The sequence below is a fragment of the Uloborus diversus genome, unplaced genomic scaffold (assembly GCF_026930045.1).
Source record: "Uloborus diversus isolate 005 unplaced genomic scaffold, Udiv.v.3.1 scaffold_1201, whole genome shotgun sequence".
NCBI lineage: Eukaryota > Metazoa > Arthropoda > Arachnida > Araneae > Uloboridae > Uloborus > Uloborus diversus.
In genome coordinates this window covers 42,838-58,369 of record NW_026557879.1, presented here as the reverse complement: position 1 = coordinate 58,369, position 15,532 = coordinate 42,838, and the positions used below count along the sequence as shown (strand labels likewise).

Sequence of the window (15,532 nt, the reverse complement as noted above, 5' to 3'; positions counted from 1 at the left end):
AGCAAACATTGAAATAAAAATATGTGCAATAATGTTTCTTGTAGTCTAACATTGTTGTAAATATCTGCTTTAAATAAATTGATGTCACGTGTAGTAAAGAATTATACAGTTAGCAACATTTTCACTGTAGTCGCTGTACAGGATTTCAGGTCCAACTTTGACCCCAAGTCGGCACGGGTTCCCTTTATTTTATTGCAATAAAACTTTTTTCTCATGTTTCTGAGGTGAAAAGGAAAAAATTTGGAGGGTATGCGTATTCGATTTCACAAATTTTTTTTTCGCCATTATATCTTGGGACACCCTAATGTACATGTTTGAATGTTAATAAATAATATTTTAAGATTGTTAAGATTGCATTTTCTTCCGAAATTTTACAGCTAAAAAAAAACAAAAAACATTCATTTGCCCCCCCCCCCCTCCCCTTCTTTTTCTTTTCTTTTTTGAAACTTTTCGCAAAAATTTTTTCATCCCAGCAACTTACTTAGAACTCTTATTTTTCGATATTTAACGGAAGATATATATAGATTTATATAAATGGGGAAAGATTAAAATAATGCTATGAAAATATTAGTTAAAATAATCATACCTTTTCAGCTGCATTTCAATAAGCTTTTTTTTTTTCTCTCCCAAATTCAAGTAAAATGCTTTTTCAGATTTTTCCTTACTTGCCACAATGAGAATTATTGTTCATTTACATGCGAATGAAGTTCAAAACTTTAACTAGTCTTTTTTTTTTCTTTTGAAATTCATAATGAATAAAATAACTATGCAGGATAGTCACTCAAATCTTCTGCCAAACTCGGGAGCCGGACAAACTCAACGCACTTGTATCTCTTCAATGCTCCAACGCCAATTAACTTTCTTTTTCCTTCTTCAAGCAGAAAGTTCACACAGCAGGGGCCGGACTATTGAGCTGTATAGTAACCCTGGAGAGCGGATGGGGTCGAATCAGTGAGCTCTATAAAATGGAGAAAACCTACAATAGTGGAAACTTAAATGAAGTATTGTTGTGTTTTGTACCGTATCCTGTTGTAAAACCATATAAAGGGTGGACTTGACACTTATATTTTACGTGACATTATTATTACAGTAGTTAGTAGTACAAGAACTTATATTAAATTAAAAAATTAAAATAATCACGACCTCGATTGCCTTAGCTCATTTTCAGATGAATCTCGCGGGAAAAAGCGCGCATTAAATTCAAATTTTTTTTATAAGAAATGAAAAAACAAGCAAAAACGAAAGATAATCACAACTACTGAGTTTTGCTAGTCGTAAAAGCAGAATCATGAGAGAAAATTGAAAATCCCTTACTAAAACCAATTACAAGTGTTTTGTTTGTTAACTCAAAAGAATTGACAGTAGATAAGAATTTTAAATGATTAAGCTTTCTACTATTGTGTGCCAATAATGAAATCGTTACCAATTGCGTAAATAAAGGTTTAGAATTGTTCTTGAAACTTACTTGAGAAAGGTTATTTATAACTTCAGTTCAATATGAATCTAAAGTCCCAAACGAATGCTTTCATAAGCAGGAAAAATGTGTTCTTTAGATTGCTATCAACGGGTCAGTCCAAACACATAAAATAAAATACTTTTTTTTTTTTTTTTTTGAGCAATCACGAATTGCGTACTATTTTCACTTTCCCAAGTTTGATGTTGCTTTGATTTTTCAGATTTCCATGACAATGGTTGTTTTTAGTACTTATTTAGGAGGGAAATTTTCGCCTTCATAGTTACAAACCATGTGCGGTTTGATTTTATTTATATTTTTTTCAGGGCTGTTTTTTTTCAGCAATAACGAATTATATACTATCCTCGCTTCACCAAAAAGGATGTTACTCTCCTTTAACAGACTACCATGACGATGGTTGTTTTTAGTATTTATTTAGAGAGCAAAATTTTCGTCATCATAGTTACAAATCGTCGGCGGATTGGTTTTATTATTATAATTATTATTATTTTTTTTTCAGGGCCTAACTCAAGCAGACTTAACATTTAAAAAAGAAGGTTTTTTTGGGTAAAAATTGCGTTTTTTCAGGCGAAAACACCTGTATGGATGAATTTAAACAATAAAACTATCTAAATTCAAAATTTCCCGATTACTCATTCCCATCAGTTAACACTGATAAGAAATAAAAATACATAACGTAATACGCTATAAATAATCTTTATGATAAATGTACTGGTGAATATCGGCCATAAAATCACAATCTTAATTACTGCATCCATATCACTATTTAATTTTTCATGGATATGCCTCGTATTATCTATTCTGGAAAATCATGAGTCATAATAGGATGGGTGCAGATTTCTTTACCATTTCCATTCCATCTGTAGAAATATGAACTTCAACGAGTAGGGTCCTATCGCAATTCGTGTTTGCGGAAACGTCAAGATATCAAAATTTAAATGATTTTTTTTCTCTCTAAGTAACAGAGGACAGCACGGAAAAGAAAACGTAACTAAACTTTCACGTGTTGCTACCCCCAAAAGTAGGATCAAGGGAAAATTTTAAATCTTTTTCAAAGCTTTTCTTGCTGAAATAAGAAGTATTTTGTTTATTTAACAGAAACTGGCAACCGATAATTTTTTTTAAATCAGTGATCTTTCCCTCGTCACTAATCGCGTGCATGAATAAAAGCTTAGGATTAAAATGGATGATAATGCTTATGGATGAAAAGATACCCGACAAAAGCTTTTGTCGGATGTCTTTTCATCCACAAGCTCATTTCTTTTGCATTGATGAAGGCTTTCTTTGTAACGCTGAAACACATGCCTGCAATAATCTGCAATTTGTGCTTTCTGACGTTGTTACTTCTTACTTTACCTTTCAGCACAAAGACATTCATTTATCTTATGTCATGGTTTTGAAAAACTGTTAGATTTATCAATGTGGTATATTTTCGTGCTATAATAAGTCACCTTTTACTATGTTTTAAAAAAATGGTTTCAAAGGCACTTTTAGATAATGTGTTGACTCACATAAATGATATTGGCATGTTTTCTTTCTAAAAAAGAATGTGTAAGAAAATTTTGAAACAACGATTATCAGGCCCGTCATTTCAAATTTTTCCAGTTGGAGGGGACAAACGATTGATTGCGTATGAAATGTTCAATTTTGCACTCCAAAGATGTAACAGGAATTTTATTAAAGTGCACATTTGAAAAGAAAGAAAAAAAAATTGTACACCCCTGTTTTGGAGCTACAAGACTCGCGGTGATCAATGCATAAAGATGTGAGGTTATGTAGCAATTTAATACAAGATAGATGTATACACATACATACATGGGCGTATCTATAGAGTAGGCAAGGGAGAGCAGCTGCACCCTTAAAAATAGAAAATATTTAAAATTTAAAAAATTAAAGGCTGAAACTTAAAAAAAAATGGAATTAACTTATCAATGATTTCGGCTCTAGTAACAGTGTCATTGATTTTGAAAATGTATATTTTTTCTTTGGAACAGTAAACTACTCCAATAAACATTGCAAAACATTATTGGTGACAGTATAAATAATTATAAAATCAGGAATACAAAATAAATATAAAACCATGAATTCCAGCAAGCTGTAAATAACTATTGAAAAAAATAGTTAATTTAATCCACTAGTGTCAACAATACATATATTCAGCGGTCAAAAAATACTAGTTGCCAGATCGTTTTAAATTTTAGAATTGGTTTAATCTAAACAGTAAAGTTATTTAAAATGTAATGTAATAAAATAACCTTGACAATGAGCGCATAAACATCCTATTTTTGGGTCATTCTCACAGAAATGCCCTCGTTATGTTTACGAATGTTTTATGATTTACACATATTTTTAGAAGTTTAAATGCTTTTCGGGCTACAGTTTAACAAGATAATAAAAGTAAAAATAATTTCACACAAATATATTTTGCTTACTATAATAAGCTTGCGTATCCAGCGAGCTGCTTCAATCCATCACAATAGTAAATTAGCCCTCAGAATAGCATTAAAATAATAAAATGTTGAGGTGGTGAATTCAAGCGGTAACGGAAGAACGGTTTTTGGGAAAAAAATCGATGTATTTTTGTCTGTGAGCTTATCAAACTACATATTTTTTTCAAAAACTGATGCGTAGACATTTATATACATCATACTAAGTTGCTTAAAAAGCCAAAGCCAAGAATTTTTCGTTTGTTGCTTTTTTTTTTTAATCAAATTTAAAAAACGGCAACAGGAGGACATTTTTGCGACATGATTTTCACTCTATCATGTTCTCCCCAAAAGTTCAGCTAAATTATAAAATGGAAAATTCTATAAAAATTAGAGAACATACGGGAGTGTTCAATCATTCAATTTCTCAAAGCTAGTTTTAAAAAATAATTATTTTAAGAATATAAACTATGCGTTTGTTAAGGGAAACGGAAGAACAGTAACGGAAGAACAAGGAGTCCAAAGCAATTAAACTTGGTCAATTTCAGCTTAAAAACATTTATTCAGCTGATACAGCAGTCTGAAACAATGATATCTAATGCCTAAGCCTGAGCCATCTGTCACAATTCTGAATTCTTTAAATACTCAATAATTTTATCAGAATCCATAGAACATTTATATTCTTTCTCAGGAAACACAAAGATCATTCCCATACTATTATGCATTCTCAAACAAGCTATTTGTATTACTTTATCTTCTATATGAAGTACCTGTCCAAAATATTGCTCTTTGTTAATTTCTTTCCTTTCCATCCAGCTAACAAAACTTGTCCAAACGTTAATGAATCATTTGGCATATTCTTTTATGATTTGGTGTTTTTGATTCAGCTGTATCTTCATCAGAGCCCGATCATTCTAATATTGGACATGGGGAACATTTCTGTTTCAGCCCCCCCCCCTTCCCCCGCGGAGGGGCCCAAAATATTTGAAGACACTGGCACACAAAATAATCCTGTGCCCCCCCCAATATATTCCCCCTTATGCTATTAAAGAAGCAATAAAATATTTCGATACTTGCGTATTAACACAGTTGTGCTAAATTTGGAGGTACCTCATATCACAATATAGTATAAAGGTACATTTAAAAAGTAGAAGAGATAATACGTTATAATTATATAAGATGTGGTTAAAATTTGCCCTTAACCGTAAACCGTAAACATAAAAATTATCTATGATATAACTTTTAATAGTAAATACAGAATAAACTGGGAGTGGGTTTTAGGATTTGCAAAAGATATCAAATTTTTAAGAGGATATTTTATTAACAAATAAGAGGTTTTTTTTCCTTGTCTTGGCATTTGCAAAAATATCAATGATATCATTGTGCTCTAGATTCTGAGTGAAATTATCATTTATTTTTAATTACTTTGATAAATTAGGAGGATTTTGGGCCCCCTGAAAACAAAGAGGGGGGTGTCTGTGCCGCACGTGCCCCTGCGGTAATCAGGATCTGATCTTCATTTTTAACATCATTTAAACTATCCTCAATCTGTTGACTTTGAAGTGAAATCTCCTTCGATTTCTTGAAGTACTTACTATATTCAATAACATAACTTGTTACAGGTTTCAAATAGTGCGTATTTTGTGATGAGAATGGATATTTCTCCATCTTTTTGAAAGTTGATCTTTGAATTTACTGATCCCTTCATAGTACGTTTAACAGTTAAATCAATGCTGTCAACAGTCCTTTCTTGTGACTTGTGGCAACAAATCTGAAAGCAATTTCAATATTGTATCGTTAAAATATAAATTTCAAGTTTGCAAGCAAATGTTTCTGCTGGAATTGGCTCGTCATATTACAAACATGTCATACCAAAATGATTTTCACATGCTTAGGATTTTTTAACTGTAGTTTTCATGATTTTCATTTCATGCAATAGAAGAAATAAAATCACGAAACATTAAAAAATTTTAATAAAAGTTTATTCCTTAAATAAAAGCACTTAAAATTTTTGCACAAATATCACTTATATAGGTTTTACTTTAAAAAATAGTTTGTTTTCTACTAACATTCTTAAACATTACCCTGCATCAGCTTATAGATAAATGCCCTTCCGTTACCGTATTTTTTTGTCCTTCCGTTACCATTAAAAACCATATAAATTGAATATTTATTAAAATTTTAACTATGCCTCAAGGGTCAAAATTCTGCTTTGACAAGGGTCAAAATTCTGCTTTGCATAAAAAAACATTAGCTTCTATATCCCATAGGCTCTTCGTGAACTAACTGAGATGTAGTATTTCGGTAAAGGAAGGACATCAAATTGTCACTTAAGTTATGGACCTATATCATGGTTGAAATAAAGAAATTTGAATAAACTTACCAAAAAGTTTAACTAGACTTCAAAGGATAAAAGTTACCCTAAATATTATATGCTGATAATAAGTTTATTTAAATTACAGTATGTAACAAAGCAGAGATTTTTTGCTGCGTAAAAACCTAAACAGAAAACTTGATTTTGTACTTGATTTTCTGAAAGTCATCAAACTATTTGGGAAAAACAGGTTAAGATTCAAGAATTTCAATTATTTCTGAAGAGAATGGTATATGGCAAGTGGCAGATTATTAATTTTTAAAACTCAAGTGTCATGTTTCCTTTTTCTTGGATTTCACCTTTAGTATAGTTAACAGCTGAAAAAAGTAGAGATCCGAGTTCACCAAATCAGGTAACGTTTTTTTAACATTTGTCATTCCCCCACGCTGTTTTCATAAGAAAAGTATAATAAAACAATGCATGAAAAGTGAATAATCATCGTTACTTCCTTGTTTAAGATTATTTGTGTGCTTAAAGTCAGAAATTTATTACGCCTGGGTCCTGGCTATTGAAATCAAATTGCAGCAAGTCCCTCATTGTCATCCCTTCACTAATGTATACAATGGGGGAATGATTCTGAAACATTAATTCTGAAACATCACTCTGAATTTCAAATACATTTCTTTTATCACGTATTTTCTAATTCTAAGCGAATTCTTTTTATGTTTTGTTTCGTTTTCATAATTATTTTACGATTGCCACAACTTGCTGATTTGCAGTAACTATTTTTTTGTGGAAAAATGAGCCCCTGAATCTAAATATGACCACTGTCCCCCTCCCCTCACTTAAAACTTTTTCGAAGTCGCATCCCCCATAATTAGTTTCCAGTATTTAGACAGTTAAATATTCATTATTTTATTTGGAGGGGAAGAGAACATTCATCTGAGGTGCAGGAGAGGTAAAACGTTCAAAAGCATGAACATTTGTGGCAAGGACCCCTCTTTATCCCTCCCCCCATGGGGGAGTACCCCCCTTCCCCCATTCCGTACTCACTCATGGGGAATACTACAGCAAAATTTGATAAACTATGAGGGCGATGCATTACCCCAGAAATATAACAATACATTAATTATAATACAGGAAGGTTCCTTACTGAGGATCTCGCTACTGATATTTATTTTTTACTTCTTAGTTCATACAGCTACAAAAGTGCATTTTTTATTTCATTTTGTATTTTTCATTTTACGTTTGCGCACACATTTTCATTAACTTATTCCTTCAACTTTATATAATAAAATAAAGGATTGGGATATAGGCTCAAAAATGTGCCTTTAATTTTAACCATTTTCGTACTTTTCCCACGGAAATGGGCGGAAAACAATTCGTCAACGCAAGGAGGAAGAGGACAGTTTTGTTACGGTTTTAGGGGAAAAGAGAACCTTTTAAGTGTTGTCTTCTTTGTACTACTATCTTCAAGCGGGGGAGGGGGGTTTCATTCGAAGAACACACACCCTCAGCAAAGTGATGCTTTCGATAAAAAGCAGAAGAAAAACAAGCATTGGTCATCGCAGAAAAACACTTTCTCACGATTGATTCAAAGCGTTCACTTTCTCACAACATATCCATATCCAGTCTATTCCTACGATCCATTCTCTTCTGACGTTAAACTCATGCTTAGTTTCATTCAGAATCAGTCTCCTTCAGCTCGTTTTATTGCTGTTATTTTTTGTATGTCGCTAGTAATTTTTTCTTAAGATTTCAGTAAGGAAAAAAAAAGTATGTATGCATAACTTGTACTTTAATGTCCGTATAATACACACACCGACTTTGCATCAGGTTTGAAAGCAACCTTTTATTTAAATATTGTTCACAGACAGTAGCGTAACTAGGGGTTGGCAGGAGTGGCTCTCGCCAGGGGCGCAGCAGACAGAGGGGCGGCATGTCGGCTGATTAAACAAAAAAAAATTTTAAGGGTTTTTTTTTTAATCATATAAATTGAAAAATGCTTTAAAAAATTGCAAAAAAATTCTCAACAAAAAGAGCTAGAGGGGGTTCATATATATTTACACACATACATAACATCTACTGAGTTGGAACATTGAGCATCGTTGAAAACAATTCTAAAAAAGAAAATAAGAAAAAAAAAAACTTTTTTTTTTTTGAGGACACAATGAGTTGCAATGTGGACGACTGGGGTTTGGGGGGGGGGCGTAATTTCTTTAGTTCGCCAGAGGAGCTAGACCCCATAGTTACGCTACTGTTCACAGAATGTCGAATTGATTTTTCAAAACTTTTACCAGGCTGGAATTAGCCTAAACATAAAAGAAATTTTTGCTGTCTCACTCTTCTTCCTGTCTCACTTTGCCTAATTCTCTTTCATACTTTCTACGCCTCATGTTCTTTTTTTCCCCCCTTTTTGCGGGGCAAATATATAGCTGCTTTTTTTTTTTTCCTTCCCTTCACTCCTAAATTTAGCATTTCTCACTCCAAAATAATTTTTTGTTACTCCAATGCGGAAATTTTACTACTCAAACATTATTTTCTGCCCTACAAAATACATTTCTTCGCTTTAAAATCATATCTTCTTTGATTCATTTTCCGCAGTTTTTAAAAATTCAAAAATTTATCTTTCTACATATTTTGCTCATGCAATCAAAGTCAACAAGAAGTGTATATTTGACTTACTATAGAAAACTTGTATCATTTCATTATTATCATTTGTATTGTTTTGTATATACAAGAAATGGTTTCATGAATTTTATATTTCGATTTTTGAATTCGTTGATTTATTACACTTGTTTTATTTATAGTACGAACAGGAACTGAAACACATAATTTTTTTACTAATGTATTGAGTTGAAATTTTATTCTTTCTTTCATCTTCATTTTTAGGAACAATTGGAAGTAATTGTACTTTTATACACAGCATACAAGAACATGGACTTGATTGAAATAATGAGTTTCAATTCAGTCACAAACCTATTTTAGAAATATAAAAAAATATTTCACAAACAAAAATCCCCCATACATGCAAGGGCGGACACAGAAATAATTTTTGGGAGGGGCACCGAAAGGTAACCTCCCCCCCCCCGATACAATTAAAAAATAAAATAAACATTATCATGGGTTTTTTAATAATGTTTTCAAAAAGCCCTTAAGCCAATAAATCTTCTTTAAAGAGCAGAAATATTGTACAGTAAATTATTTCTAACCTGGACACTTATGGAATGGAACAAAAATATTCTGATTGGGGGGGGGGGGTGCACCATAAAGGGGGATTGGATAAAACATTGTCGCCGCAAAAGCAACAGCAGGATATCTTACTACAGTAGAACCTCCCAATAAGGGACACGAAGGGGACCAGAAATTTTGTCCCTTAAATAGAGGTGTCCCTTATTCGGAGGTACAAAAATCAAGATTTCCAAACATTAAATAGAGCATTAACGTTATACAATAATAATTAATAAGAATTCAATAATAATTTTTAAAATACCCTTTTAATTTTCTAGTACATTCTAAGTCGTCCGGGTAACGCTAGTATTAAATAAAGTTTGAAAATATTTTGAATTTAAAGTTATTTATTTAGAAAAAATTAATTTTAGCAAAAATTTAGTGATGAAAAGTACTTACAGATATTTATTTAAAGTAATCTGTTACAAGGGTTTTTTTTTGCAGCACGTAATTTAGACGCATTTTTCTGTACATGTATACTAAAGTCGCTAATGAGTCCGAGTCCTTCACTGTCACCATTTATCAACATAAACTTTTGCAACTGTGTGATATGTCTTAAAGCATCACTATAATTTTTGATTTTGCAATCTTCTTCTGGCTCTTCTTCTTCCTCACTACTTTCAAGATCCTCTGGAAGACTTCCTCCTGCATCTTCAATTTTCTCAGAGATGAAAGCAGTGATATCCTCATTGGTGTCATCAGTGCATAAATTTTCATCTATCGCCATATAATCGTTAATCGGAATATCACAGCCAGTGACTCGAGCAAGTTCGGACAGTTCATTTTCTTCGTTGTTACTTTCATTGACTATTACACCTTGGATCTTAAAGCCTGTTTTTGTAAAACAGTTCTGAACGCAACTTTTGGATATTGAGGAAACCGCTTTAGTGATCCACTGGATTGCATTCAATACATTCACGGACTTTGGAAGCTGAGCACTGTTTTCACTGGAAGCTTGCGAAATAACATGCCTTAAAAACAATTTCCTATATCCAACTTTAAAGTTTTGAATAATGCCTTGGTCTAAAGGCTGCAACACAGATGTAGCATTTGGTGGAAAAAATACCAATTTCACAGCCTTCAATTTTAAATTTTGTGGATGTGCTCTACAATTGTCAAGAAATAACAAAATCTTCCTATTTGTTTTGCACATTTTGTCATCAAGAGCAGTTAGCCATTCTATCATTATATTTTGAGTCATCCATGCCTTTCTGTTGAAATACCACTGAACTGATAAGGTTTTTGGGTTAATGTTTTTGAAACATCTAGGTTTTTTTGCCTTACCAATTACAAGTGGTACTTCAAATTCTCCTTCCGAGTTACAGCAGAGTAACACAGTTAACCGTTCCTTAGAACTTTTTCCGCCAGAACACTTTTCTCCTTTAAAACATAAGGTTTTATTTGGCAAAACTCTGAAAAACAGCCCAGTTTCATCAGCATTGTATATGTCCTTAGCTTCATAACCTTCACAAATTTCTGTCAATATTTCCAGCCATTCTGTAACACACTGCAAATCTACAGATTTTTCTTCCCCACAAACAGTTTTAAAAGTAACATTATGACGTAGTTTAAACTTCTCCAGCCATCCATTAGAGGCCTTAAAGTTCTGCAATCCTAAACTTTCGGCAACTTCTTTCGCCTTTTCTTGCAACAGTACTCCACTAACTGGAATGTTCTTTCCTCTAATAGCCGAAAACCATTTAAAAACTATTTGATCAATATCTTCTTCTTCAGTTTTCCTAAACTTAACAGTTTTAGAATTTTCATTTGAATTTGTAATCCACAATCTTTTTATTTCTTCTTTTTCCTTTAGCACATTACTTACTTGGTTTTTACTTATTTTAAATTTCTCACCTAAATCCCTTAAGCTTAGTTTTTCATTTTCTGCCACATTTATTACTTCAATCTTTTCTTTCAAAGTTAATCTTTTTCTTTTAGAAGCCATGGCTAGAATTAAAGCTTGAAAACTAAACAAATTCCTCTCAGCAACAGAGCTCTATATGACCTACCTGACTGGTGACAGGACATTAAAAGCAAAAAATCTCCTTTTTCCTACCGAATCGAAATTTAGCCTTTTAGAATAGTGACTGGGCCAATCAGTCAAGATAATCCCTGCCTTCTCCATTCTTGATTGTTAGTAAGCAACATTCTATGCATACAGCCTTTTCCTTCTCATAAGAAACCTTATCAAACTCTTCTGAACAACATCCCTCCCCCCTGACTTGCTAGTGAAATCTGCTTAGAGTTGAATACACCAGTGTACATTCTGAGACACCTGTGGAGCTTTTTCAAAGGCATTCTCAAAACTTGAGATAAGAATTTAAAAGATGAGTATGAGTGAGGGTGAGAACAAAAGCAAAATCAACCAGAAGTAATCCAGATCCACACTTTGTAAGAAGCACCTTGCAGATAATTTCACCCCTTGCCCCTTCTAGAGCAATAGTATGCACTTTCCTGTTATGAATAGAAAATGTCAAGGGCGGTGCTCAAGTTGTCAGTGCTGAACCCATATGAATGGGGAAAGCATTTGGGAGTAGTTTTCAGCTAACATTTTAGTGTGATAATAGTACTTTTTCTTTGTTCATGTTTTGAAACCTATACCATTATTCCCCAGTTAGTTTGTTCAGAAAAAGTGGAACGAATTCTAGAAAATTCAATATTTTTTATCCATTTATGCATTAATTTTTGTTTTTTCGTTTCTTTGAGTGTCCCTTAATGAGAGGTAAATACATTGGAGTCTCTATTCAAAGGGACTGGGACCAGCAAAAGTGTCCCTTAAATAGAGGTGTCCCTTATTCGGAGGTGTCCCTTACAGGAGGTACTACTGTATATGGATTCACCATCAAAATGTGTTCAGAATATCGGGGGTGTTCACATTACGGAGTGTTCAAAGAGAAAGTCAATATTAATTTCTTCCAATGTGGTCGCAAAATCGTTTATTTTTTTTTTTTGAAATTTTATACCTATAAACTATTTAACCTTACATAATTTCACCATAATTGTATAAAAATACACGGTATTACTTAGAAACATTTTCATAATGATTAAACCAAGAGGATATTGATACATAATTTGTACTTTTTTCTATCAACGAAGAATGAATGAATAAACGATTTAAAATAATTAATAATAAAGTTGGGAATTTAGACATATTTTTTTTTCCAACTATTTCTTTACATTGCAAAAGAAATAGTTCTCAAAAAGATGAAAATATAATGCGATACGTCACAAATCTGTAAAAAAAACTGGGAATTGTGTAAAAGGAGAATTGATAAGTTCTTTTCTTCAATAAATTATTTTCTAACGATCAAAAAAAAATAAAAAAATCTGTGATTTAAAAATTAGTATGTACCTCATAATTATAGCTAAAAGCCAAATTAAGAGTTTTTTTTAAATGTTTTTGAAAAAAAATTTTTTTTAAATAAATATTATGAAGACAACACAATACTTACAAAATATCTGCTGAATATTTGAGAAAGAAAACCTAAAACTTCCCTGCAGAAAAGAGATAAACATACAAAAACAATATTGTGAATGTGAAAACCCTTGTTTTCGTTTTACTTTAATTTTCGCTAGCTCATCATTATCATGAAAATTTAAGCCACGCGAAATATTTAAACTTTCTGTTCTATTCACATACAATTCACTAATTTTTTTATCTCGCAAAGTCACCGATACGTTCATTTTCGCAAAAATTACGACGCGTGTAACTGTTTTTACAGAAGGTAAATGGTTAATAAATTGAAGTAAATCTGCTTTGTTTAAAAAGTACTGTGTTAAATAATCCTACATTCTCGATGAAAAATACTAAAATTTTTAATTATACAATTAAAATTTGAATTAACAAATTATCTGTTAATTCTTACTCTTATTAAGCGAAACAAACAAAAAACCAAGGAAAAGAAAAACATATCTCTAATAAGTACCCTCCCTCTCATTCTACGTCATCTCACGTCACCTCGAGTCTTGGCAATAATGGTTGCCAAATTTTTATTCTTTTACTAAATAAAAGTAAGGAATTGTTACACTCTACCCCAATCCGATTCGACCCTGGTCAATATGCCATACATACACACCTCTCTCTCTCTCACACACACACACATACCCACACACTCATGCCTGTAGTACACAGACACAAACGTACACACTCGTGATTGTGAAAAACATAACTTGGATTCCAAATGTCAAAATTCAAACTAATTTTTTTTTTCGTTTATCCTGTCATATCGTTCATGGACCTATTCTGATTTGGTTCGAATTCATTTGTAAGGTTCTCAAAATTATTATTCACCAAATATCCTAAATAAACAAACAAACCACTGACGTAGACCGGAAGTAGCGAGTCTTATTTCCGGTTAAGCGCCAATCTCCATTGCTAGAGATAGGCGTTCATAGCGAAAGCGATTTTGTTGTGCTTCTTTAAAAAGCAGAATAATGTCTTCTGCGTATTTCAATGCATTAAATAAGAAAGACAAACTTAGTTATTGTTAAAAATTATTTTTCAATGGCTGTGACCTTACCGATCCTTTAGTAGATGGATGGCGAATCTATTGCTAACGATTGATGTTTACAGTGTTCAGGCAATTTTGTTTTCTTTCAGTTCTAGGTAGAATCATGTCTTTTGGGTATTTTAATGCATGAAATGAGTATAATAGGCTTTGCTATTCTCAAAAAATGTCGATCAACGGATCTGATTTTCCTGATCCTTTAAATACAGAAAAAAAAAAAAAAAGAGTCTTCGTTTGTCGATCATTACCGCGATTTCAATGATATAAGCATTTATGAATACCTCCTAAACAGAAATAAAGTTGATACAATGTCTGCTTTCAAGAATCACAAATCTACTGGATTGCAAGTACGTTGTGAATTGTAATTCCTATTCTTAAGTTGAAGCTATTTTTTCAAAGATGGAAGCTTTTCTGCACTGTGTTCACACAGAATGGCTATGACAGGGAGTTTTGGTGTCATATTCAATCAATTCTCCTGTTGTAGCTTTTCAGTTCACACACACTTATTACAGTTGCTACCTAATTTTCAGGTTTGATATTTAATATATTTTATTACATATTTGTTCAACACTTTTTTTTGTTTTTGTTTAATCAACTTGCTTCTGTAGCAAGATTGATAAGCATAAAAAAAATTGAAAGATAACAAAATTTAAATTTAATCTCCGAGTGCTTTCTCCTGCGTTAAAATTGCTTTGAATGTAATACCAATAGCTGTACTATGATACTATACTATAACTTTAATTAATGTGTTTGTTTACCGATTGTCGAATATCTAAATTTGTTTACAATTAGAGCGCCTAATAACTCGTCAATAACTCGAAGTCCCAAGAGACGGGCTAAATGGTTCGAGTTATTGATAGTTCGAGCTATGGGAAGTTTTTTTCTCATGATGTAATGAATAGTGGTTCTTTATTTTAATCACACAAATCAAACTGTTTGAAACCCGTCAAAACACTGGAAACTTTCAGCTTTGCAGGAAGCAAATAAAAAATTGTTCAGGTTGAGTTTTTCTAATAATCAATTTAATATAGATCAATATAGATCTTCACACATTACAGTAAAAATACAAAGCTGATGAAATTAAGGTGAATGTTTCCAGCTCATAAATACCTCGCACAAAGTGTGTTTACTACATAATATTCATTAAGATTCAATCCTTTCGCTTTAAAGCAATGGCTTTGATTCGACGATCAGGACCTTTAGAAATTTGAACATCTTTATTTCTGACATCTTATTTGCTCCTGTCCTCATGCTGTACCCGAAAGCAGAACAACATCCCCTCTTTTTACGAAAATTTTGCGCCTTTGAAATTCATGATTAATTTAAAAAATTCAATCAAATTACAGATACGTAAACAGAGCAATTCGTCGTAAGAAGCAATACAAATAAGACTTCCGCCGGAAGTTTTGACTGACCCCGTGCAGCCCTGCCACCTAGTGTTCAAAAGAGTAAGCGTGGCTTGGAATTTGGTGAATTCCTCTTTAATTATACTAATCATGCATAGTGGAGAGTAGGGACTCTGTGTCAACACCGCAACACATCACCGCGCATAAACGCCAGAAGAAGAAGAAGAAAAAGA

The 15,532-nt window shown here is 32.5% G+C and overlaps 1 protein-coding gene across 1 annotated transcript; it reads right to left on the bottom strand.

The window, feature by feature from the left end:
• Positions 1-10,012: 10,012 nt before the first annotated feature.
• Positions 10,013-10,631, bottom strand: LOC129232490 (tigger transposable element-derived protein 6-like; the record flags this gene model as incomplete). The annotated part of the gene is made up of 1 exon (XM_054866638.1): positions 10,013-10,631. A coding segment is annotated over exon 1 (619 nt), but the record flags the coding sequence as incomplete, so codon positions are not given.
• Between the last annotated feature and the right edge of the window lie 4,901 nt (positions 10,632-15,532).